Here is a 26,413-nt window from a genome sequence, read left to right as displayed (position 1 = left end):
GGTGTTTATTTATTTTTAAGATACAATACTGTATATAATGTTCAGAAACAACAAAAAAATGCAATAATTTCCACTGCATTTGCACACTAATGTAAGGGATTGGAAAAATGTCAAAATAAAACTTTTTGTGGACAACCACATTTGTATGTAAAATATATATATAATTTTTATTTATGGTGCCTCAGCTATTCAGAGACATAATCAGTTTTTTTTTTTAATCTGACGTCAATAAAGTAAAGGCATTTAGGAAAAAGTATTGTTTTATTTATTAGTATTTGCACAGTAGGGGGTGATAGTGTACAGCTGATTGAACAAAGGCAACAATGACTTCTTGGCATAAGAGTTATACGCACACACGCACACAGACACACACTTTGGGATAAGAAGGACACTCTTTCCTATTCTCCCAACAAACTGGAATGATCTCACCAGACGTTCCTGCTTGGAATGATCCAGTAAGAAAACCACATTGGACGAGCCGTATTATTTCTTCCTTTGTTGTTATTTGGCAAACAAAAACTAAGAAAAACGACAAACGCGCTCCCTTTAATTGCGATCCCTGAGAACCTTAAATTGACCACGTCGGAACTGAAATTATTTGAACACGAAAAGTTGTGCTACAAACCAGCTCAGAACATTTGCAAATTGTGAGACTTTTCAAAATATCAAGGAAGAGCCAGTCTCATTTCTTTGTCACACCTCTTTATCTTGAAAATTCAGAAACATTTCTTGCCGCATCTGACAACCCTATTTTTTTGTTGCGTGTTTTCTGTTTATTTGTAAAATCACCAAATACCATCATTAGTCCCCGCCCCTATAAATGTCACTAAAAAAAATTGAAAAACTGAAATTAAATGAGCAAACAGAATATCGAAATATGGAGGGTGACAGTCTCAATTCTTTGTCACACAAGTTGCTGCCATTTGAAAGGAAAAGAAATACTTGATTATCCAATACTTGGAACTGAGTCGACAAAAAAAAAATAAAAAAATAGTATCGCATGACGCCCATATTTGGCTTTGCTGCAGAAGAAAACCGAGCAAAAGGCACCGGGCCTATGCTGTCTTCCGCTTTTAAGGCCAACATATGAAGAGAAAAACTCACCCTTTGGCCTGGATTGATGTCACGCCACGCTTCTACGCTAACCGTGGCGTAGCATGTTGATGGAGGTGGAGGACGGTTTTGCAGGGGATGTCTGCAGAGACCCCCGGACCGCCATCGTGGGGATTGCATAGATTAGCATGTAGCTTGTCACATAATCAGTCACAGTGTCCAGGCGAGTTTAGTCTGTCCTCCCCCAAAAAGAAAAAAAAAAAAAGTGTTCAGCGTGGTATTCAAAATATGTGAGGTCATTTTTGTCTCCTGCGTCTCCAGTGCTGATGGGGGGCCCTTGAAGGGGGGTTGTGGCGTCCATGGGGCCCTTGGAGGCTCATCAGAGCTCCTCTTTTTTTTTCAGGATTTTTTCCTGATCGCGGCCTCGCAGGCTGCGCATGAAGCCGATGAAGCCCGCTTCCTAGAATGAAGAGGAGATCCCACAAGCTTATTTCATCTTGATGTGTTTACCGTATCGTTTTGGAACATCAATAACAATTGATTAGCAAGCAAATTTAGTTTTAAGTGGACAGAAAGTTTCAAAACTCACCCCGCGATCTCCGTGGTACTTGTCCACAAATTTGGCGTAGTTGTATTGGTTGAAGGTTGGGTAGCCCTCCACTCCTTCCTGCTTGCACAGCTCGTGGTTTGAACCCTTGGTGCAGTCCACCGCCGCGTATGCGATCTGACAAGCATCGGATAGATGGATTATTGATTGGTTTTTATTTTTCAATTAGCAAAACTCAAGTGCCACCAATTATGACAGTGTCCAGTCCTGACAAGGTTTTTTTTATGATTTATTTTTGATAGGATAAGTGGCTAGCTGATTAACGGCCATGGAAAACTGCCATTTGATCGACAGCAGTGTTCGACAGTATCAATTTAAAGCGGCATTCCGCTGTAAAGGGAGTTAAAGTGAAACTGCAAGGTGTAATTTAATTCTACATTAAAGCTTCTTCTTCTACAGACAACCTTTAAGGTATAGATTTGCAGAAAAGTAGCCATCAGTTTGCCTCCTTTATGGCCTTCTTTTATCGTTTTGGGTGCAGATGTTAGTGCTATGTGTGCTTTGTGGACACTTAGACGATAGCTCAACGCCATAAAAATGTACAGAAAGGATATACAATGACTATAAAACGGTCTTTCAAAAGGTCCAGCTTGCTAGACCCTTCCTCATATGAACGGAGGTCGATTCTGGGAGGCCGTAACGTCGATTAGAGCGGGGGCCGATGAGGCGTAAATGTCGAGTCGCGCCCGGCGTCATTTTTGGGGACGGCCGAAATGTCATGGCGCTCTCTCGGAGTGCTGAGTGGCGCATATCGCGCGGTCACGCCAACGACCGGGGGATGCCAAAGATGTGCTGAGGAGTGGAAAACGTCCTCAACGCTTTAGCCGGCCGTGTGCTGACGAGCGGAAATCCTTAAGCTTTGTCGAAATGGCAGCAGGTGAGCGTAAATAGTAAACGTAAACACGGTTAACTCTCCGCCGTGACTATAAATAGCATCATTTGTCACAGAAACAGTGCATTCATTTTCCTGAAAAATACAGCGCCACTGCCACCTACAGCATTGGATGTGTAATTACACATTCATCTAATATGGCAAAAACAAAAGCCTGTTAGAGAAGCCGGGCGTGACGTCCGACTACTTTTGTTAAATGAGTTTGTTGAGGGACTTACAAGCGATCAATCCCAGATAGCGACAGCGCCAAATGAAGTCATACGACTCCTGCTTCTTCACCAGTACGCTGTCAATCATCTTATCGATCCGCCCCCGCCATTGATCGTGACAAACGCGGAGCGATGCGCTACTTCCTGTCACGCTCAGAAATACACCAAGCACAAAATCCCCCGCGTCAGCATGCTGCATATTTGTCCCGGAGCTCAGCTCAGCGAGCGTCCGATGTAAATTCTGGTGCAGCCGGGTGAGGTCATCATTGATTAGCGGGAAGGAGGAGGGTGTTCCGAGGAGTGTGTGGGGGGGGGGGGGTTCTAACAACAAGTCAATATGTTAGAGTCCAGTGCATTAAGTGTGACAGGAGGGAGGCAGCACTAGTGGAGACATATTGTCCTCGGAGGACATTGAATTCTTGTGCTGTCATTGCAGCACGAGAAGCTATCTATCCACTTCTAAGTTACTGTCTTAACGTAAGTTTTGTGTGTGTGTGTGTGTGTGTGTGTGTGTGTGTGAGGGGGGGGGCAACTTTGTACAGAATGCATGTTGTTCAATGTTATCCAGATTTGCTTCGGTATTTCTTCCATTCTGTTTCTTTTCACGCAATTGTTTTCTGAGGTCCAGGGCGTCTCCGCTTGAGAGAAGATGTTTATGCCACGAGTGATCTCACGAGCCGCAACAGTGACAACAACGACACGAGCCTCGCGAGCGTCTTGTGTTGCGCGTTTAGCGAGGCGTGTTGCCTCAGAAAAGAGCCTGACTAAGACGCCATCTGACAACGATTTAAAAGCAATTCGGAGCAAATGAGAAACGAGCGGGGCCCCCCCCCCCGAAAAAGGTCGCGCGCGCCTCTTGATGCAAGCGGAACGCGACACGCTCGCAAACGTGTGAGTCAGGAGCTATTATGCGATGATGGAGGACGAAGGTGTCCTCCCGTGACTGCCTGCGAGCGCAATTCGATCGGCTTCGTGGCGTTCCTTGCAGACACGAGCCCAGAAATATTAGTCGTGATGCAAGAGCTCAACTTTTGAACTTACCTCACTTTTAAAAAGGAAAATACAAGAGGGCGAGTGTAGTTGTGTGCAATCTTCCAAGTTCCAACGCAGCCATTTTTTTTTGTGAGTTAAACATTCCTAAAGGCTACAATGTTTTTTTTTTTAACTTTGCATATCTGATTCCTTTAGTTTGGCACTTGTGAAGGTGAAGCGCATGAGTGTGCACTCACCTTGCGGTCTTCTTTGAAGAGTTCGGCGGCGGCGGTGAAGTGAGGGACGGCGTTTTTACAGTGCGGACACCCTGCCAAAGAGGACGGTAACAAAAGTGTCACGGCGGGCCACAACACGCATCCGTCAACGGCACGGAGCGACGGTGTTTACGTGGCCTTAGAGCGGATTCACCGCCGTGTAACAACACAGTCCGTCTTTTTATGGACGCTATAAATAAACGGTCACTTGGACTCCATTCACGGGCAACATTTTACTATCACATCAACACAAAACACGGGGAGAATTTTGAGGTTTTGTTATTTTTTGTTACTTGAAAAATGAGGCAAGACTTTCGAAGATTTATGCTTCTTCAGCTGCCTTTTTTTTTTTATGTTCCACAAAGCCAGCACACTGACACAATGACTCATTTTCTTTGGATATTTTCATGCTCGTAAAGCAATATTACACATTTCCAATTTCATAAGGACGTCTTAAAAACAGGTGGAACTGTGATGTTTTCTTTAATTCCCCACACTTGGATATTTTCTGTCTCCCTGGGGTTTAGGTGGAGTCCTAATGCCGCACGATGAGGAGATTTTGGCAAGTGGCTAGGACCTTACGTATGTTCGCTGGTTAAAACCCAGGAAATGATCACAGCCGATCCCAGAGGAGGCTTCACACTTCAACAACGACGGTCCAGTATGTCATTTTAAAAGTCCAATGACCAGTTAGTGAGAGTGTGAGTCTTACATGGTGCGTAGAACATGACCAGACTGTGTTTCTTCTTCTTCAGGGCCTCTCGGAAGTCCTCCGAGCCAAGATGGAGGACGCTAGAGGGCTTGTCCTCCCAGGACTGCTCCGGTGGTGGTGGGGCCTGTGGGCTGGAGCGCCATGAAATATTTTACATTCGTTCACAAATCCTCCAAAAAGTACCATCTTATGTCATGTTCTGTATTTTGCCTTATTAATGAAGCCCAAAAATATGACTGATGAGAAACTTCCTGTACATTTCCGACTTCTCCACCCATGACTTTCCCCTACAGGATGCACATTTCCACTGATTTACTACCAAATGTATCAGCAGCAGACTTCAAATATGTGAGGTCATACTGGCCCCTCAAAAAAAAAAAAAAAAAAAAAAAAAAAAAAAGGCTTCTCACTTGTGCATAAAGTCGATGATCTTGTCTTTGCTGCGTACGTGCGGCAGCGTGTACATCTCCTGTCCTTTCTCGAAGTACTTCAGGGTGGGAAAGCCGGAAATTTTAAAGCGATCCCCCACAGCCTTGTGGATGGTGGCGTCCACCGCCGCCAAAACGCCTGGACCCTGCCAAGGCACATTTCAAGGCAAAAATTAGAGACAGAACAAAAACGGGGAGGGGAGGAACTAATCGGAACCACATTACTCCATCAAAAAACTTACTGTTGGATCTTTGTTGAGTATTTGGGCCGCTTCTTCATAATCTGGTTTAATCTTTTTGCAGTGGCCACACCCTAAAGATGCACACAACATGGATGTCTCACACGATAATCAGAGCAGAAAAAGTGTGTCCTGCACACATACAAACATTCCACATAGTTTATATACAGAATGAGCGCAAGGATGTTTGCAATGAACATGAGGACGACTAATGCACACGTACCGAGATTACGTACAATATAAAGGCCACCTAATGTAATGTGGTTGTGAATGTGCGTGGGCGAAACCTTTCTTCATGAATAAAGCCGGCAGAAGAGAACGCGAGTTCCTTTCAGTAAATCTCAGCAAAAAAAAAAAACACCAGAGCTGCATCGGAGGCATTTAATAGCGCGTGAGCCTGGCAAACACACAATATTTGTTGCGCGCGGCATGGCTGGTGAAGATGTATGGGCGTTTGAAGGCGCCACCCTCGGCAGCCGCTACGTGGAACTGAATTGGTAGCAAAGGTGCTAAATTGCCCTTGTCAAAACAGTTGAGCGGTTTCCTTTCTTCAGCCTTGGTGCAAGGCTATAAATCAACCGAGGGACGAGGCGACCGGGCGTGCGATCATGCAAATTGCGGCCAAAGAGCACTTCCGGCTCCTCGACTAGCGGCGCCGCGTTGGACAGCGTTCAAAATCGATAGGGTGCTCACAAAGGCGCGGCGCGGTCATCTCGGTCTGAAAAGTTTTATTAGTGTTTTATTTTGTGTTTTACGTGACATCACATTTTGGCTAGGGAACTCCGTTTTTTTTACTTTTGTGACAGTTCAAAATGTTGAAATGTTATTTAATCGCTGAGTTTAGGATGGTGAACGTTTTTAAAAATAAATGATTACGAAGGAAAATTTGGTTTCCAAAGTTGATTGCACCGTCTTAGCAATTTTGGTTGTTGCAAACAAGGAGTTAAAAAAAAAAAAACTTAATATTTTCCTGATGTGAAAATGTGAGTGGCGGGATGATCTGTCTCATGTTAAAAAAAAAAAAAAATCTCTTGGAGCAAGAATGATCACAAGAGTTGAGTGTCAAACTTTGCTTTTTGGAGCCACGGGGCTGAAGATAAAGTCGCTTGCGGTAATGTGCAGAGCGATGGCCTCGTTGGCCCAGCCGGATTGTTTGCGCTGAGAGGTGGACAGAAAAATGTAAGATGATGGCGGGTGGGAGGAGAACTATTAATCTACACCGATGACAGCCACACATTTGCTAGAGTGCAGCCGGAAGAGCTGCGGGCGCGTGTGCTTCGGTGTGTGCGCTCTAAAGACAATGGATTACTCTATATGTAGTAATAAACGAAAGAGTGGCGTAACATGCATGTGGATCATTTGTGATGGTTGGCGGTGAGCCTGTAATGTTGTGTAATACCTACAGGGGGCGTAAAACATGACCATGACAGCAGGATGTTCCTCCATGAAGCCATCGAAGGATTCGTCCGTCAGGTGGAAGACGGACGAATCTGTCTCATCCCAGGACACCTCAGGAGTCTTTGGCTGTGCTGGCTGAGGGCTGGAGAGGAAAATAAAAAAAATAAAAATTGTGTGTGAGTGTGGAAATCAGACACAGATGTCCAGGCTGTAACGAAAAAAGCGTGATACACAAACGCATGCATGACACACACGCCCTGTCTGAAAAAAAAAACCCGCCTGGATGACATCACACTTGTGCTCTGCCAATAACACAAGGACATGAACATAAACACATGTCCCTCCGCGCACACACACACACACACACAATTATTTTCTCTGCTCGCTCTCTCGCATGCAAGTAACGTCCAGATAGTCTCGTTCTAAGCGCAACCTGATGTGTTCAATATAATTCAGCTTATAGCGAGGCTCGGGCTTGTGACCTTCAACGCTTGCTGTGCAATCGCACACACGTCACGTGTCAAAAAATCAAGCACATGATATATACCACACAAGCATATTTCACATACTGTCACTATTGTGTCACGCATCAACTCCAGATGTTTCTGAAAGATGTCAACTGTGGAGTACTCACTTCTTCATCCATTCTGCGATGTCCTTAGCTGTGGCGCCGTAGTTCTCGTAGTGGTAGAGGAACTTGCCCTTCCTGAATAACACGCAAAACTTGACAATTCAGATTTTCCACTGAGGGTTCGGTCTCCGAAGTTTTGTCTTTGTCTCAACGAGCTTTGGTCTCGGTAACATGGTGAGAATTAGTAAATATTGGCTTATTTGGTCGTAGGTCAGCTATTCCTTTCGTGTCGGTAAATGTCAAGCGGAAAGAGCTCCGGTGTTGCTCATCGTAAAAGAAGCTGGGCGAATTGAACGAGTCTCCAACGCACGTTTTCGTAGCAGGTGCGGCGGTGTGATAACTCCGCAACTGATGAAGGCACTTTAGCCCAAAAGTGATCAGCTGCTATTTTATCAGCGTGATGCTCTTTAAACTGCAGCCACTGGGCTGGCATGGTCATTAGCTGGCACGGCACCGGCGTTAATGTGCTCCCACGCTAACTGTGAGCGTGTGTGTCGACAAACGCACAATGCACACCGACACGCACGCGAGCTAGCTAAGCCCGCGAGCACTTAATCAGTCCTCATCTAATTAAAAGGCCAGGCTGGAATGGGGGTGTTTAATGTGGGAATAGGGATAATTAAGCGCTTGCACACTGCTAACAAACTCAGTCAGCATAGGAATCTGGCTCATGGCGCCCCTAGTGGCGGTGGAGGGGAGAGCAAATACAATTATGGTGTAGCAGCAGATGCTTAGTTATGATGTTTTGTTTAAAGGCCAAACAACTTTTGAGTGACATTATCGACGAGGCATTTATTGAAACATGTTTGATGTTATGATTTATAGAGGTGTAAAATTATGTCATAAAGATTGTACTCATTCGCTCGCGGTTTTATCCTCAATCTGGTACCGCCTCCGTAAAGTGTCTCGGATCCTCAGTCTAGACTCAATCGTGGGCTCCGCTTAGTCTGGATAAAGTCTCAACGCCTCCGAGTTTCAGCACCGCAAAGCGAGAGAAGTTTGTTTAAAGTTATGGCAAATTGCCTCCTTCAAGTCATTCCAATCAAGAAGAAAAGAAGCAAGGTCACGTTGGTGTTGAAATTTGGGAGAAGATAAAAAACACTTTAGGAGCAAGCAACACCTGTCAGCCTCAATGAATCCACCACTCAGGTACACTTAAGGTCCTTCAAGCCGGAGCGAGACGACTGAACACAGAGTAGACTCCGGACAAGAGGCCCTTTTTTTTTGGGGGGGGGGGGGGGAGACATAACTGGACTTGACACGTCTGCCGCCACAAAATTAGGAAGGCAGGAGCACTCACTCGAAGTAGCAGAAGGTCGGGTAGCCTTTGACGCTGAATTCCTGTTTCAGGCCATCAAATTCGGACGGGTGCACGTTCATACCAGCCAGAACCTTCGAGAGAAAAAAAAAAAAGTTATTTCATCATTAAGCTGTCCTCTGATTGGTTGATTTGAGCAAAATTTATTATAGCGAACTTTGACTAACAAAACAAAATTCTGAGAATCAAACCAAAATTTCCCTTTTTCTAATATAATACAGTTTTTTTTGTTTTTTTGACAGCCACGCATCGCTGCAACACAATACAGCAATTTCACATGTGTCCTAAAAGTGGATATTTTTCTGTTATTGTCGCTCATTTTCACCACAGGTAAAAAGCAGCGTCATTAACTCAAAGGATTCGGAACGCAAAGAGGACAATGCGTAGCTTGTTGCAGAAAGGTGAGCTATTTTCTTCCTCGCCTCAACGGCTTAGTGCTTTTGAAACGTTGTCATCCCCCCCTCCGCAATCAAAGAAGAAACATGGCTTATGGATGGCAATGTCCTGGCATCAAAGCAGGGATGGGGAAATCAAATTTTTCAACGGAGGCGCAATCTTTAGTTTGAACAATGCATATTTGCAGCCAGAGAGAGTGAACACACAGAGAAGACCAAAAATAGCAACATCAGACTGTAGATCCATGTGAAGAGACCAAAACATATGCACGAGAGCCGTACAATCATCATAAGATAAATGGATTCAATTATTAGAGAGCAAGGAGAAGACTTACGTAACGGCCCTTTGTCTCGGTGGCAGCTTGCTGAAAGATGGGTTGCATCCTCTTACACACGCCACACCCTGGAAAAGGTTAAGGAGAGTTGAGTGGGATCGACGCTTATTTGCCTCGGAAACACTTTACATATTGTCAAGCAATCGGGAGAAAATCTCTCCAGCGTTTGAAGGACTTCTGAACACAGCTAAAATGATGACCAAATCAAATTTCAAGCTCCTAGTTCATAATAACAAAGCAATTTGGCACAGAAAAAAAAAAAGTATTTTATGTTGCCAAGGTTTTTGAGGAAACACTCACAAGGTGCGTAGAACATGATGAGGAGCGGCCTGTCCTCTTTCTTCAGGAGCTTCCTAAAGTCCTGCAAATGGGCCCAAAGTGTGTGAGAGCACATAATAAAACCATCACGTTTGTCAAAATGGCTCCCAGAGCTCTTTCGTCGCACAGCGGCTGCCATATTGTCAGAGAGCTTCCAGACATGAGTTGCCTTCACTGAATTGCTGTATCCCGTAAAATCATGAATGTTTCTTCAAAAGGCTCCCTTGAAACGTACTTTTTCTGTTTCTACGTGGACGATGTCTTTGGCTTCCGGGTTTTCCTCCCACAGCGGTGGCCCTGATGGGTCCTTCAGGAAAGCCACCATGGACTGAAAGATGGATGAGATACTTTGAAGACAGAAGGAACGTTAGACGCTGCCGTCGAGTGCTCAGCGCTTACCTTGATGGTGATGGGCCTGTTGTATTCCGTGTGGAAAGTTCCATCTCTGTTAAAAAACACACAAAAGGAGTGAACAATCATGGCGGGTGAAGTCATGAGAGGAGTAATTATAGCGTTTCAGAAGGACTCACTTATAATGCAGCAGCTCGGCAGAGGCGCTTTTGGAGCCAGGGTCAGCTTTGACTTTCTTGCACAGCTTACGGCCCTCCGAGTCTCTGAGGAGAAGCGCATTAAAAAACACTCACACACTGGCAAATGTGACGCCTGGATCTCCTCCAGGTTGAGAAGTCAGACAATTGGCAGCAATTTTACTCACACAATTGGGCATATTCCCCTGAAAGACTTTTTGTTCGGCGATACGAAAACGAAAGAACAGATTGTGTTCAACCTTTCGCGATTGCATTTGTGCCGTGACCGCCATCGATGTTCATTAATTGCGCTTTTTGAATGCGTTTCTGCAGGGTAATTGTTTGGTCAATGTGCGGTAGGAGAAAAAAAAACATTGTGATCCGCCGCGCACACTTGTTTTCATCAGTGGCTGCGGACGGAGGCGCCTTGCTAAATTAGAGGCGTGATTGTAATTTATGACGCTAAGATAATGGAAGCGGGCCAAAGTCAGGCCAAAATGATTCATGTTGACCAAGCCCCCGTGGTAAAAAAAAAAAAAAATCAAATTGTAATTTCTACCTGTCTGTCATTTAGTGAGCAATCTCATTTGCATAAAGGCGGCTGTTTTTAATGGCGATTTTGTCGCTGGGTTACATTAGGCGCACCTCATGAAGTGGCTGGTGGGTTGCCGTGCACACCGTGAAGCAATTAAGTGGTTTATTTTGGTCGAGAAAATAAATACGCATCTCCGCCACCTACACAGTGCACGGCTTCCTCAATAATGCGACAGGACAAATAACGGGGCGGCTCATATAAGCGAGCCCGACGCATTAGGAGCAGGTGTGCCCTTCGTACTCATTTGCGGGTAGCAGACATTTTAATGTCGACAAATGGGAGATGCAAAATTGTCTGATTTACAAATGCGGTCTTGTCTGATTTCTCTCCTGACTATTTTCAGGATTTTCTTTATATGATATTACATTATATATTATTTTTCTATTTTCTCTCCAGTATTTTCTTGTATACATCGGTGACATCGATCATGAATAAGTGGCCAGACGTCCACGGTGGCCGTTATCGTGAATAACCAACCATCTTCCCGCGCACGATCCTCTTGGAAGTGAGTTTAGCTTCCAGAATGATATCATTCATTTCTCCATTGGATGCCACTTGGCCGCCAAGCAAGTTCCTGGTCATCTGCTGCCAGTACGTCACTTTGGACTGGCGTGGTTGGCACGGCTGACTTTTGTCACGCCGTCATTCTCCGTCGCCTCTTTTTCTCTCGCTCCATCTGTTAGCCGCGAGCTCAGGCCCCCCCGAGCTAGCGTTTGGAGCCACTCCATTTGCCACGGCGGGCGCATATGCCAGACGGCGCAGTGTTTGGCTACGCAACCGCGGGTGGCACTGCGATGGACCCGGCTCGTTTTAGCGTCCTCCGAGGAGGGCGAAGTGAGCCAGGCTCTGCTGGAATCGCTGAAGAAAATACCACAGCCGCCTACGCAGAGTCAAAAATGATTCAGGGGAGCGTTTCACTGGGATTCAAAGGAACGTCGCTTCCTTCCAGGCAGTTTCCCGTTTGATGATACACTCTTTGTTTTTCCGCTCTGCGGATGATAGCTTGACAGGTGGTGGTGCGGGGAGGGGGGGGGGGGCATAAAATAAAGCCAGGAAAAGGCGAAAAGAACAACACGTCAAAGTCAGATTACGACGGGTGTACGGAAGACAATTTCTCGACGGCGTCTTACATGTGTTCATGTAAACACGCGTGGGCTGGAAAGACAGCCGACATCCACCTCAAAGACGAGAAGATGGATTGAAGAAAAGAAGTAGGATTGCAAAAAAAAAACGATTTTGCAGCCAGAAATAAGGGGATAAGTGGATGAAAGCACAATTACAGCCATACCGCTGGAGTTTATGGCTTGCGAGAGGGAGAGGGCACAGCGCGGACTCAAGTTTGCTTCGCGGTGGATCAACTGATGCGGCGTAAATGGAGCCTTAAGCTTGACAACTTTTGAAGGCCTCGTCCGTCAAACTGAAACCCTCTCGTACCTTCAATGAGCCCATTAGAAATGGATGATGTGAAATCAGGAGAATACAGTTGTTTATCGCCATTTTGAAGATACGAGGCTTGGATTGAAGGATGACATTTAAGGGCAATAAAAAAAAAATAAAATAAATGGAACTTGGGATAGGAAAAGTAAGGCGCCCCCTGATCTACTCATCCTGTCAATGCCAAGGCCACCTTTCATTAGTCTTAAAACACACACAAAAAAAAACCTAAATGCCAACTACAAAGTGACAACTTGCTTGCAACACAAAGCAAAAAAGGTCTCAAAGATAGAAATAGAGGATCCAATCGAAAGTGGACGCTGGGAGCTGCTGTGTAAATCCAGTGGAAACATTTCACGTCAACGAGCAGCCCATCATTCACCATCTCATCTCAAACAACTCTCCAAACAAGACTTTTATCTTCAAAGCCGAACGGAAACCGCTAACTCTCGACAAAAGCTGTCCCCTGGATGAGGCGTCCTCTGAGGTTTGTCTGGGCTGACAGCGAGAGAGACAAACTCTGGCAGGAAGCTGCAGATGTTCACGCTAAGTTGTCAGGTGCGAGGCGATCGAGTCGTTTATAAAACGCCTGTCAACGCGTGCTTGTAACACAAAAAATAATAATTTTGTGCAGATGGATGGCAGCGGTGGAAACATTCCGACAAGATAACATGCCCCACCCTTCAAAACGGCTTGCAAATGTGTCACCGTGCCTCAATTGGAACCAGGAAACACCTGGTAGGATTAGTACGTACCCACAGTTGACCCAGGCGACGGTAGCTTGACCCTTGACCGTCTGGGCCACGTCAGACAGCAGCTTCAAGTAGGCGTCACTGGATGTAGCTGTGGGTCAGACAAGAAGAAGAAGAAACCTCTGAGGAGATGCTCCCATTCCAAAAAGGAAGCATCGGGTTACCGAGGGAGAAGAAAGAGGACTTTGGGTTGAGGGGTTTCGGCGCTCCTGTCTTTCACGACATGGGAGTCGTGTTACATCAGCTTTCAACAATTATACAATGGTGAGGACCAGACGGAAGATGGGGACGATGGGAGGGGATCGGTTTACTACAATGAGTGGTACCGTGCTCGACGTGGAGATCAAGGCGAAAAAAAAAATTGGCAGAAATGAGATTTAATCATATTAAAAGCCACCGTTGGACAAAGTCAACATTTCACGCTATGAGTATCAATACCATAAGGGACGACGACACGCTACGTGGTGGAATTGATATTTTTCTCGGTCCAAAGTATTGATGTTAGCAAGCACCTTGGGACAGCTCACCTTTCAAATCACTTCTGTGCTTTGATTCAGTAGGAAACAATGCTATCGACTTCTGGTGGGAATCGTGTTTCAGGCTAAGGGTTTCTTTTTTTTAAAATTCCTCTATAGGCTTGGACAATAATTAAGACTCTGTACCTGTCTTGGTGTAGAGCACCAGAACGTTGGTTCGAGTCCTGAGCAGTTTCTTCAAGTCTTTGTGGTCGCTGACCTTCTCTATGAGAGGAGACACCTTGACTGCATCCAGCAGCGATGTGAGCAACACCTAGTGATGTGGAAGAAAGAGAAATGATTAAAAACGGTGCGTCATACTCAGGACAAATGTCCGCGGGGGGATGATGATCCGTCGGCTTTCTCGAATCAATACGTATCCTGTTAGCCACCTCCGTGATAAATAACAATATTAGCGTGGTCGTGATTTGTGGAGCGCGTGGAGAGCGGCGTCAGCAGGAAGAAAGCTGCTGATCTCGGCAACATCAAATCCGACGTCATTGAGGCAATTTCATTTTTCCTCCTCCGCATATCTTGGGCCTTGTCTTGTCCGCGGAAAAGGATTTTTCCAAATCTTTTTTTTTTTAAATCTCTGACAGAACCCATTCACACATTGTGGAAGATGACGATGTTGGCAAAAAAACACATCAGTCATTTTTCTTTTCAAATGAAGTGCAAATTAATTGGAACATGGATAGGAATCCATTTTCATCCATCCATCCATTTTCTGAACCGCTTAGTCCCCACGGGGGTCGCGGGCGTGCTGGAGCCTATCCCAGCCGTCATCGGGCAGTAGGCGGGGGACACCCTGAACCGGTTGCCAGCCAATCGCAGGGCACACAGAGACAAACAACCATTCGCACTCGCACTCACACCTAGGGACAATTTGGAGTGATCAATCGGCCTACCAAGCATGTTTTTGGGATGTGGGAGGAAACCGGAGTGCCCGGAGAAAACCCACGCTGGCTCGGGGAGAACATGCAAACTCCGCACAGGAAGGGCCGGAGGTGGAATCGAACCCGCATCCTCCTAACTGTGAGGCGGACGTGCTACCCAGTGCGCCACCGAGCCGCCGGAATCCATTTTGTTCATTGTAATTATTACAACTAGTACCTAGCAAATATATATGATATATAAACATAAAATAAAAATACAACTACAAAGACGGTGAAAACAGACAATTAATACAAAATAAATAACGCAAAAATGATCATATTTTTGGCTTACGTATTCTGAAACTATAAAAAAAGAATGCATTTTGTTCTCGGTGTGCAATTTAAATCCGCTGAGAGCCAATGACGCTAAAAGATGTCGTTAAAAGTCTTAAGTGCATCTTTAAGCTTCCTGGGACTTGAGACAAGTTATTCCAGCAAATGGCCAGAGTGAGAATGGCAGCACGCAGAGACAATTTAATCAAAGATGAGAAGCAGAGGCAGCAAAGGTAACCACAGTGTGCACTCTAATTGGCTGGGTTGCTCTTTATGTATGCCGGGAAGTGCTTTTGATGGCAAATGGCGAGCCACAATTGAACTTGACGAGAGTTTTCACTTGGAGCCATCGCGCTCATTTTGTCTTTTGTATGAGCGACCGGGGCCGCTTGTTGATTTACGGCATATTCAGAGGAGCTTATTGCCGAGATCAACAGGAAGCGGTACTGTTTACTCGGAGAGGCACTTGTGAAAGGAGTCGCCAAAAAAAAGGTGTTATTGCGACTGTCGTTTGTTGTTATTGCTTTTTTTTTGTTGTCTTTTCTGTCTGCTTTTCAAATTAAATAGCAGCAGCTGTTATTGATTCTTTCTTCGCTGTCTGCACACTTTAAAACTCAATATTAAAGGATGTTATTGCTGGAGTTGCCTTTTCTATTTTTTTTGTGACGTCACTCACGTCTGTCTGTGCACTCAAATGACTTTGAGCTAATAAAAAGAAAAAGAAATCATTAAAAATAAATAAATAATACTAAATAAATAAATAATGCAAAATAAATAAATAAATGTAAAATATTTGGAACATTTTTACTGCTTGCTGTTCCAATCCCAATTTTCTTTGAAATAAAACGGCAAGTGTGGCATATCTGCAAATCTGAGGGCATCAGAGGACACGCGATCAAACATCTCGAGGCGGTATCGGCATGACCCATTTCTTCCAAGACATGAAATTGAGTGCTTTTAGGACTTGGACTTACTTTGTATTTCTATCTAAACGTCAAGCTCGAGTGGCATCCGCTGGATCATGAACTTGATAGCTGCCTTTGATGTTTGCGTGAAGTTTAAAGTATAGTACGAGCAAACGCTCGTAAAACCCTTGACTGCACGCAACGGCGAAGTCGCGCAGTACAAGAGACATCAGTGGAATGGGATTGTGTATAGTGTTGGTTTCACAGCATCTACACACTGCTGCACGTTGCTATCAAACCATCAGGCGGATGCGCGGCAGCGCTCGATACAGTGCGAGTAAGTAAACACAAACATTTGCGTGATGATGGAGTGAGGCGCGCTCGACACAGACTACGGCAGCATGACAAACACGAGCTGCGCAAAGAAAAAAGCAGATTATCAATCATCACAACAACAAATACTGAAAAGTAAAATGTTTCCTCTTTTTCTTTTCTTTCAAATGCTTCAGCAAAAGGCTTGGAGATAAATCAATATCAGTGCAAATGCGTTGATGGGAAAAATAAAAAATAAAACAGGAAGAAAACCCAAATTTGGCGGTAGGTGATTTTTCCCCTGAAGGAAATCTGGAAACAGCCAAATTAAAGCAAACATCACGTGTCTTCTAAGCTATGACTTTTTTTGTAGGCCTACTCATGATCGCCGAGCCTACCAAAGTTCACGTGACTTCACGAGCTGAATGTTAAAAGATAACAAAAGCGCTCGCACCCCTACAGTGATGCACGCGCCTGGCAGGTAGGAGCACACGTCGTGGGACGATAGAGCGAGCAGGCAGCAGGTGTTGCGCCTCTGCCCCGCAGCATCATCGCTTCCTCCATCTGTTGTGACAAATGTGCTTAATCAAAGGCAGACGCTCGGTGGAAGAAACAGTGCATCAGACGGAATCGCGGAGGAATTGGTTAAAAGCCTTCAGCCTTCTCTGAATAATGAGTGTTGCCAGCTTGCTACTGCTTCACCTTCAATCTCTGCGGAATTTCTTAAGCCCGTATCTCGGGTGTTAGTATTTGGTGCGGGTTTCTAAATGGTTGCAAAATGTTGACGATTAAAACTGTTGGCAAATGTCTGGCGAACGTCTGTGGGATTGTTTGCCACCTTGAACGAACCCTCACGAAAAATCAACAACGCTAACATTTGCTGCTCAGTGAGAACTTCTATCTCAAAAATGTACTTTTTAAAAAAATCGACTTATTTTAATTCAGTATTATTTTTCATAATAAAATGTTGCTTCCTGTAACATTGACTTATTTTCACATATAAACTTGAATCGCTGTAAATTATGACTAATGGTTCCGACTTTTTAATTTGAAAAAAAAGGGCCCTCCTACTGTCCTTCTCTAAAAAATGACCATAATCTCATAATTTTACATCTTCTCTAAAAAATATGACTTTAATAATGCACTATTACGACTCCAAGCCTTTTCCTCATAAGAACACAACTTTATCCCTTTAATATAATCCATTTTCCTTTCTAACATGGCCCTAAAACTTCTTTGCAGCATAACACTTGATGAGTGTGTAAGTGTGAGTACAAAGTCAGTCGTTATGTCACAAGTTTGGACATCGACACACAAAGGCAAGAACACACACTAAAGCTTGCCTTTGTTTGCAGAAGGCAACACGACAAAAGGTAGCAAAGCAGGAACAGGATGGTGCCAGCCTTCATAGCATTCTGGGTTGTCATATCATTTTTAATGACGGCAAACTAATTTCTTGTTATGGCGCCTTGGTTTCACAGTAAATGCTTGAAGTCGTATTTTCAAAAACAGCAAAATAGTAAACACAATGTCTGAATTCACTTGAGTCTTTCATTTTCTTCCTACCAAACTTTCCATCTCTCACATCATCCTTCATTTCTCTGTCCATTCCTCCATCCCTGGCAAGTTTCTTCTGAACATCTTTTCTTTCCCCACCTTCATCTTTCCTTCCTTGCTTGCTTTCCTACCTTCCTTACCTTAATTACTTCTGACTTCCTTGTTTCTTTCCTTCTTTCCCTCACCAATGTTAATGATCTTCTTATACCCTTCCTTCCTTCCTTCCTTCCTTTCAGACACCCTTGGTAAATTCTTCTTCTGATCCTTCTGACCATCCCTTCATTCTTTTTTCCCCCATTTAAATCATCCATTTTCCTCCTTCGTGTCGTCATCCTCTCTCCCTGTCTTACTTTCAGACGAACCTCGCTCGCTTTCTTCCTACCTCCAATAAATTAATTTAAACAGGTAAAGGAAGAAAATAAATTAAAAGGACAATTGTACACATTATTTTTATTCCAGCTTAAATATATAGTCCCTCGCAAATGCAAAATGAGGTTGTACTTTTCCCGCCTAAAGAAATACAATTGTCCAAAGTATAATTGACGCCGTAGGTATGTTGTAATGACCTCCCAGCGAGCTAGTTTAAGATGGGGCGACCGCCAAGCACACGTCAGCTTGTGGCATAAGTAACACACAAATTGCCGCTTATTGATGCGGTTCTCCCGACGCCACACACCCGTCACAAGCACATCAAATGCGGTCACCAAGTTGGTTTCAGTTTGTCAACTTAAACTGGCTTCCTCTCCACTGACAGGCTAGCTTAACTAGATTCCTTAACACGATCTGCCATAAAATCACGAGGACCACAGCAAAAGAGCCACCAAATAAAGACGTTGTCGTTTCTGAAGTATAACATTTTAAAAAGGTCCTCGGGGCTTACCAGGAGCAGCAAGCCGAGCATTTTCCCCGGACACATCAGACTCCCGAAGCGGTTCCGAGAGGCCATGATGCCGCTGCGTTGCCACGTCTGGTCGCGCATGCGCAGCCTCTTCTCGGCGGCTTTTTCCGGAGGTGGCGCGCAAGGCCTGCTGGGAAGTGTAGTCTATCAAAGAACTTGGCGCACCTGCCATCCTCTCGCCGTTACTAGGAGATGGAAGAGACGCGTTTGTTTTGCAAGCACATTGAAAGGCAATTATACACAGAGTGGGCCTCACAGAAAGTAATAAGCAAATTAACGAGACTGTGAATCACTTTTAATTACGTCTCTATCAACTCATCTTCCTCCTGTTTGGTCTGATTAGGAGCAAGCGGTGGAAATAAATGATTCTATTTGACGGCAAGCACTCCACCTAATAGCACGCTGTAATTTACTGGGATATTATCACGTTATTAATAGGCAATTAAATATCTTGGTTGGAGACACCTGAAATGAAGCTCTTGGGAGCTTGTGCACAAGGAATGTATTTTAAAAATGTAAATATATTTTTTTCTTTGTATAATCAGTGTATAATGGGATGCACAGACATTTACAGCATATGAAAAACCCGCTGATATGCACAATAGACTCGTATACAATCTAGTTTATAATTTAAGATTTTTAAGTTCTCAGAACGACTTTTTTTGCTGCTTCGATTCAAGAGAAACTCACCAATGAGTTGCAACAGCATGACGTGAAAATTCCCAAGAGGTCATGATCTTCTCAGGTGTGCGCGTGCACTCGGCGCGCCTTTCGTTCGTTGCTTCGTGCACGCGCAACGCTCCGACACACGCGCGCGCATTGCAAATTGGCCCCCACCGTCCTCTCTGAGGTGGTTTGGTCCGGAGCTCGCGGAGAAGCTCGGCGCAGTCTTCCGCTGCAGGTCGCCGAGAGAGGAACGCTCAAGGCGCACACGGAATCTGGAACTCATCGCTCCTCTGGACCCACAACCACCATCCAAATTGTTTGCGTCATTATTATCATTTTTTGGACATTGAGGAACATCTGAGAAGGTAACCAGTGGATCTTTGTCTCTACCTGCTTGCACTTTGGGGGGCCAGCGGCACTTTGTTACGTTGAAGCCGGGTTCTTCTCGTTTTTCCAACTTGCAAGACTTTTTAAAATGAATTATGCTTCTTGCACATGAGACTTGTTTGCAGCTCCACTTTTGACTTTCCGCTCACGTTGCATCCCGCCATCAGAGGGGTGTTTGTGGGTGGCAGCTGCCCTCACTCGAGTGGACACCCCAAAACTTAGCAAAGAAAAGGCTTTTAAAAGGCTGCTGAACAACACTCGAAAACCGTTGCAAAAATGCCTGCCAGGGGCTGTTTGCGTCATTTATTGTTTGTAAATATTGAATGTTTTTATCTCAAATTAGAAGCGGCATTGGTAGTCATTTTTTACACGACTTATTCCCCCTCTAACATCTCATTATTCCGCATTAATTTTATTCAAAAAATGCAGTTTGACTGTAAGCAGAAATGCATATTTTCACCCAAATCTTTATGACTACGTGTGTGTTGAAAGCAACATTTTTCCATGAATGATTCTCGGTTAGAAAGCTAATTAGGTAGCTTTAATTTCATTTCTAAATGGGGTTGTCTTGCTCTTGACCTGTCAAACAAAGGAAAATAGTTCTTGGAAGTATTCAAGTGGCTGACATGGGCGGATGGAAAGCGATAGGGGGCAGTGTTGAGCGGCCAGGTGAGCTGCTGCAGAGCAGGTTGACAAAAACAAAAAAAGGTCACTGCTACTGTTGATTGCTGTCTTGCGGAGTCTTTCAATGTCAAGATGGCGAAAAATTTGAAATGTTTCGGCACGGGGTCGACTTCAGCGCATAAGCATGTCTATATATTTTTTAAATGAACTCTCATTTGCTGTTTAATTGAGACTGCTTGAGCGCTTTTAATGAAGAGGCCTTTATTATTCATTAACGCTCAAATGGCTCTCGAGAGCAGCCTCGGAGATATTCGTCTTATTATTTTTATTCATATTACTTTGTTTGATGGGATGAATTTGTTTTATGATCCAAAATGGACATCATTATGTATTGGAACTACCAGTATTAAACACCCTCTCTTAGTATCTGTAGTAGACAGCAGCAAGAATAATCAGCAGTGTTATGAATTAAATTTAAAAAAAAAAAACACGAGCAATGCTAACTCATTAGCACAGTGTGGTATATACATAAAATAATGTACGATATTATGTAGACGTGAATGGAAGAAGAGTTGTCAATATTCTATGTAGTATGAAAAACACCAGCGTGGCTAACTTATTAGCAACACAATGACTATACATTAATGATATCATTATTATATAATCATAAAATGAATATTGACAGATGTGACTGGGAAGAAAAGCAGTAAGTGGCACAATGTGCAAAATAAATAAATAAATTGCTAGCTGTTGTGCTATCTATTCGGATCCCTATTATCCACACGTGTAAAGTCTCACAGGATTGTTTTTGTTCCAGCGCTAACCCGCTTGTCTTACGGCGGATTAGCGTTGTTTTTGTCGCCAGTCAGAGTATCCCGGGTCGATCTTTTTAGATGGAAAGCAGCTTTTCATGCCTGGTGAATTTATGAGGGGTCGACAGCTCCTCGTGGTTTTTTTTTTTTTTTAGGGGGGGTTCAGTGAGTGGCTTTTTGGAGGGGTAGGAGGGTCAACCGGACAAACTCCACTTTCTCCACACCGCCTTTGTTCCGGCTTCTTTTGTTGCCGTCGCCCAGAGGGTCCATACCACCGTGGCGTCTGATGTCAGCATTCATTATTGATTTTTTTTTTCAAACCAAGACTCTTGCCGTTCATCAAATTTGCAATGAGGCATATTTAAACTCGTCTGGGGCGCGGGGTCGCCGGGTTGTTGTCGTCTGGGCCGATATGAAAGTTTGATGTCGGGAGAACCGGATCGCCTTAATGCGCTTTCCGTCCTGGCTCGTTTTAATGAATGCCACACAGAGGCAAAGACGTCTCCTCTTTTTCCAGTTTGAATGGCACTTAATCGCGATGATGTCACTCAACCAATTCAAATTGGTCATATAATTCAAATAAATTCTCGTGGGCAAAATGATTTAAATAAATTCTTGTGGGTTATTTCCAGTGTCCTCGCCTTGTCCACCTGGGGGTAGTATAAGACAGACAGATGAAAATACTGCACATGGAAATGGTCTCAGCTCCTCTCAGCTCTTCAATACGGCACTAATATGAGTTGTTCTTTGCAGAGGATAAAGAATGCGTTATATAATTATTGTCCACCTGCATGCATTGCTGAAAGGTAGCCATACGCCATACTTCTTCCTGAACGTCATTGAAAGCCAATACTGGGATATAAATGACCCACGCGGCGTTAACGGCTAGCAGCGCGGCGCTAACAAGACACATCAGCAGGACATAGTCTGATCCACCATGTTGGAATTGAATAATTCCAACATGTGTGTCTGAGTGGAGACCCCCTCCGAGCCCCCTTCTCGCATTGTGGCCTTGGCTCTCTCTCTCCGCACCCGCCACGACACTCAACCTCGGCGTGAAACCAGACACGGCCGCCGCAACCTAATCTGTGCGAACAATGCTAATCATGCTAATTAGCTCTCCATTAGCCTCTACTGTTTGCCAACAAAGAACCGGTCCAGTTTCACTGGTGGAAGGATAACTTTGTGGTTAACCTACAGCACAATAAATGCCTGACTTTGAGAAGTGGGGCTTTTCACAACTTGTTATTGTGTGTGTCTGGATGTGTGTGTGTGTGTGTGTGCAAGGGTATTCTTGTGTGTATTTTGGAGTGTTTGCGTTTAGCTGTGTGCATGCATATGTCATGTGTGTGTGTTATGTGTGTGCATGTGTGTATCTTTGTGGACGTGAAGGCATGTGCCTTTTCTCCGGCTTCCCTGGAGCGAAGAAAGGAGGCGGAGGAGAAAGTGCCCGACCGAGGTGGCCATTGTGGGGCCAGGAACACTGTTCCCATTGAAGGGTGTGTGTGTGTATGTGTGTGTGAGGATGCATGGCTGCTGCTTCCAGAAGCTTTAGGAAGCAAAGCAGTTCATTCAACGCATGGTAGCAAGCGCATTAAGGATTTGGGGAATGCGGGTTTGTCGAGTCCATGGACGACTTCAAATCGGCCATCTTGGATGTTTGCGAAAACACTTCAAGTTGACAAAAAATAGCATTAGTCTTCAATAAATATTGTCAACATGGAACATAATTTGTAGTTGTCAGCTTAATTTTTAGGTGGACAAGTTTCGGGTGGTTCTGTTAATGCGGTGCGGATTGTACGAGGTCGGGCGTTTGTTTGTTTTTTCCGATGAAGTGAAAGGCGGCAAAGTGCTGACGTGCGCCGCCGCGTCTTTTAATAAGGTAAAAGCTTCAAGTGAAATGTCCCGGTAATGAAGCCGAGAGTGATGCCAACGTGTCCTCAATCACTTTGACTACAAATTGCTTAGGCAGGCTTCAAACACTCGAACCCTAGCTCCGCCCCCTAATTTAAAACCATATTACTACCCTGAAGACCTAAAACCCGGACCTGAAATCCCTTATGCTTGAAACCCGGACTTTAAAACCATATTTTGAAACCCTAATTTGAAACTTAACTTAGAATCCCAACCCAAAACTGTAACGGCCAGTTTTAAAATCCAGACCATAATATAAACGAATGCTCCTCATAGTAATCTTCTCTAATAAGTATGATGTCATGTCCTCTTGAGGCTCCCTCTACTCGACTCAACTCCACCGCTGCGTTTGTTTTGTTTTGGTCGTCACGGCAACAGCAGCGTCTTTGCGGCGAACAGGAGGCGCGTGACAGTGATGAATGTGAATATGCCGGCCGAAGAAGGCCAGCCTCTCGGCCTCCGCCGATTCCATCGCAATGGATGATTTACTACGCATGAGAGATGGCAGAAATTAAGAAATGAAATTCCCCTGTGCTTCAATTTAGCGTCAATCCATGCCGCCGCTACCACTGGCGCCTTGTTGGAAGACGGCGGGAATCACGTCTGCGTGATGGAGATAACGAAGGCAGCACTTCCTCCTTTTTGGACAGTGGCCAGCCTATCATAGTTGCTCTTATTAGCTTTGCACGCACACAAACGTTGTCTTTAGCCTCACCGCAAGGTCAATCGAGATTGTCCACCATCCATTTTAGTTCTCTTCTGGCTTCGCTAATGCTAAAGCTATACTCTTTGGTGAGAAAACCTGGTCAATAATTTGGCAATTTGGAGCGAAAAAGTTTTGTTGATGAGCGACAGTTGCTCTTTGATGATAGCGTCTTGGATAACGAATTTTTTAGTTGAGCAACAATTCACGTGTCTTTGATGAGCGACAGTTACGACGAATTTCTGTTCAATGTTTGTCTTTGATGAATGATGATTAAACAGAAGGTCTTTGAGAAGACAACGCTACACAACGGTTGTGACGAGCAACCACGGCATCACAATTCCCATGATGCATTGCTAATGTAGTCTCATGCTAATCGTGTTAGTGGCTTGACTTGATTCCTATAGATTTTTTTCATCATGTTCAATAGGGGGTCCAAGGAGGGTCTTCTTTCCTGGAGCTGAAAGCTGCTTCTGTTTTTTGAGGGCACGTGCACACAGACGCACACACACGGACGCATTCCACTGCGGGTCAGGTATCATTGGCACGTTATTTCCACAGCACCTGTCAAGTGACCTGCGGAATTCGTAAACCGCCTCAGGCTTGAAAAGTCAGAGCATGGATGAACATGCGAGCCGCCAACAGGTTATAAATCAAAGACACATTTGTTAAGTCAAAGCTTTTTGCAGGAGCATGTCACGGTAGCCTGCTAATGCTCGTGTCTTTGATGAGTCAACTTTTTCATTGATAATGAAAAACAGGTTGAAATTGTTTTACTTCTAGTGGCAGCATCGTGTCTCTCTGGAAATCAAATTCCACTAAGAAAAGCAAAACAAGACACGGCAGACCTCGTTGCTGGCCCTCATCCAATATGGCCGCCTGCCTCGCCCCCCCACTTGACCACACGGTCGGGGGTGTGCGTGTGTCTGCGTGCGTGTGTTTGTGTGTAAAACACAGATGGAGGATTTGAGCTGTGATGTGCATAAAAAAAAAAAAGACGGCGAGCCATTAAAAAGCTTCACTCGGAGCGAGGTGTTCAATGTCCTGCCAAGTGCATACGATATTACAGCGCTCACTCAGCTTGGTTTTTTTTTAATGGCCTGAATGACTTTTTTATGTTTGTCTCGAGAAGATTCCATCAATTTGCTTTTATACGCCGTCTTTGCTGACAGGGTCAAATCGGCACTTGAGCGCTTTCTACAAAAGCAGAGTTACTAGAGACTCAACAAGTGACACGTGTCTTTGAGCAACCAAGTGTTGCTTTCACTCTGAGCAAGAACAAAAAAAATAATCTTTTTTGGACAATATCTCCTACAAAATCGTGCTCCTTTCCTGGGTTGCGTTGCGGTAAGAAGTCCAACGTCCATCGCTCCGACTGACGCTCATCAATAATCATCACTCTCAAATTCTCGTCTCATCAAAGACCCCATCGATCCTTTTAACTGATGAGCTTGTGAACGTGAGCCAAATTCTGAGCAAACGTTGCCCGTCTGCACATCGCCCACTACACACAATTAATTAAAGTCTCCCAAATATTTTTTTAAGGGCTGAACAGTTACAGTCGTTAGTTATCATTTCTTATAATCATTTCCTGTGATTAAAATAAAAGAGCTGGCAGTTTAAAAAAAATATTTTTACCCTCAATGCTTCTTATTCTGAGCGTCTTTTTGGTGGCAGCTCCATCAGATAAGAGCCGGCACGCTTGAGTGAAGTCATCTTGCAGGAAATCCAACGTTGACCGAAATAACACCTGGTGACGTGTTTCTATGATCCACTCGCTCGTTTGTCAGCTTGGCTGCCAAAACACCTGAGGAGATAAAGGTCAAAGTTCAAAGTTGATCCGACGTGTAAACACACGTCAAATGTTGTGATGGAGCGCATAGGAGGAAGACGAAGGGGGGAGGGGGAAAAAGTGTCTGGCAAATGAAGACAAGAGAAAGTCTAAAAAAAAAAATAGCTTTACTATAAAATTCACACCATTTTTATCCTTCCCAATTTTTTTTTCTGGAATAAAATACAAAATAAAATAATTGGAAAAAAATATGTATGTGTGCGAGCATATGTGTCACACGAAAGGCTCTATGGGAATTTTCACTCCCGACTTGGTGCAATGAATATGTGTGATAATGAAGATAATGGAGGTGGGAGGGGGAGGGGCCAGTTTGCTATTGGCGCAGTCTTGTGGGGGTTTTGGAACTTGGAATTCTTCCCGCCGCTCTGAATGCATTCCCATCTTACTTCCATGATGATGCTTGTCCACAAATGTTTTCTTTCTTTTGGTATTTTCCTCAACTCGCATAGGATAAAGAGGGCGTGTGCGCCGTTGTGGGATGGAACATGTCGGCCAATCGAAGCAGCTTTTTTACATTTTTAAAAAATCAGGGCAGGTTGAAGCCCACACACTGCTTGGCTATTTGTTCCAATTAGTCGGATGGCTTTCATTAAGCGCTAACTAGCGTGCACGCATCACTTGACTCTAATTTTTCAACTCTTGATTAGCTTAGCGGCTTTCAACGCGCTTGAACTCTGATGAACTTATATGGTGCACACATTCTGGCCCCGCCCCTCCCCCAGAGATCCATTGAAAAGTTGCGGGTTTGTTTACGAGAGCGCCACTGTGGGTCTTTGCCGCGTTCATGAACGGCTGATGAATGAAAGACTCAACCCTCCTCCTTCTCGCTATCGCCTCTCCCAGGATCGTGGTGAAAAGGAAGCCCCGCCCACCCTGTCCCCCTTTGGAAGCGGCCTGCCCTACTCCCACCCTCACCCCCGCGCCCCAGTGATGCTAAGTCGGTGAGTAGCCTCTTTCATTTCTTCACTTT

The 26,413-nt window shown here is 44.6% G+C and overlaps 2 protein-coding genes and 2 long non-coding RNA genes across 4 annotated transcripts in view; 2 read left to right on the top strand and 2 right to left on the bottom strand.

Moving 5' to 3' along the window:
- Nucleotides 1-242: 242 nt before the first annotated feature.
- pdia5 (protein disulfide isomerase family A, member 5) lies at nt 243-18,610 on the bottom strand. Its single transcript, XM_049728624.1, has 17 exons — nt 18,468-18,610; nt 13,753-13,879; nt 13,094-13,181; nt 10,313-10,396; nt 10,182-10,227; nt 10,018-10,110; nt 9,765-9,825; nt 9,465-9,532; nt 8,717-8,808; nt 7,420-7,491; nt 6,791-6,927; nt 5,391-5,461; nt 5,131-5,294; nt 4,721-4,851; nt 3,991-4,061; nt 1,643-1,777; nt 243-1,513 (listed from the first exon to the last, which is right to left on the bottom strand). The coding sequence occupies exons 1-17, from the start codon at nt 18,564-18,566 to the stop codon at nt 1,433-1,435; spliced, it is 1,620 nt and encodes a 539-aa protein (XP_049584581.1). The 5' UTR covers nt 18,567-18,610; the 3' UTR covers nt 243-1,432.
- Nucleotides 15,865-16,967, top strand: LOC125973940 (uncharacterized). The gene is made up of 3 exons (XR_007483334.2): nt 15,865-16,055; nt 16,228-16,315; nt 16,404-16,967. It is a non-coding gene; the product is annotated as an uncharacterized lncRNA (long non-coding RNA).
- Nucleotides 17,084-18,461, bottom strand: LOC137840523 (uncharacterized). The gene is made up of 2 exons (XR_011087213.1): nt 17,828-18,461; nt 17,084-17,709 (listed from the first exon to the last, which is right to left on the bottom strand). It is a non-coding gene; the product is annotated as an uncharacterized lncRNA (long non-coding RNA).
- A 745-nt stretch (nt 18,611-19,355) lies between the features above and the next one.
- The window catches only part of sema5ba (sema domain, seven thrombospondin repeats (type 1 and type 1-like), transmembrane domain (TM) and short cytoplasmic domain, (semaphorin) 5Ba), a 40,572-nt gene continuing 33,514 nt past the window's right edge, over nt 19,356-26,413 (top strand). Inside the window, exons 1-2 of the mRNA XM_049728587.2 lie at nt 19,356-19,516; nt 26,287-26,384. The gene's annotated coding sequence lies outside the window, so the exon portion shown is untranslated. The remainder of the gene's footprint in view (nt 19,517-26,286; nt 26,385-26,413) is intronic.

The sequence above is a fragment of the Syngnathus scovelli genome, chromosome 8 (genome assembly GCF_024217435.2).
Source record: "Syngnathus scovelli strain Florida chromosome 8, RoL_Ssco_1.2, whole genome shotgun sequence".
Classification (NCBI taxonomy): domain Eukaryota; kingdom Metazoa; phylum Chordata; class Actinopteri; order Syngnathiformes; family Syngnathidae; genus Syngnathus; species Syngnathus scovelli.
The sequence above is the reverse complement of the archived record's forward strand: the minus strand, read 5'-3'. Positions and strand labels throughout refer to the sequence as shown.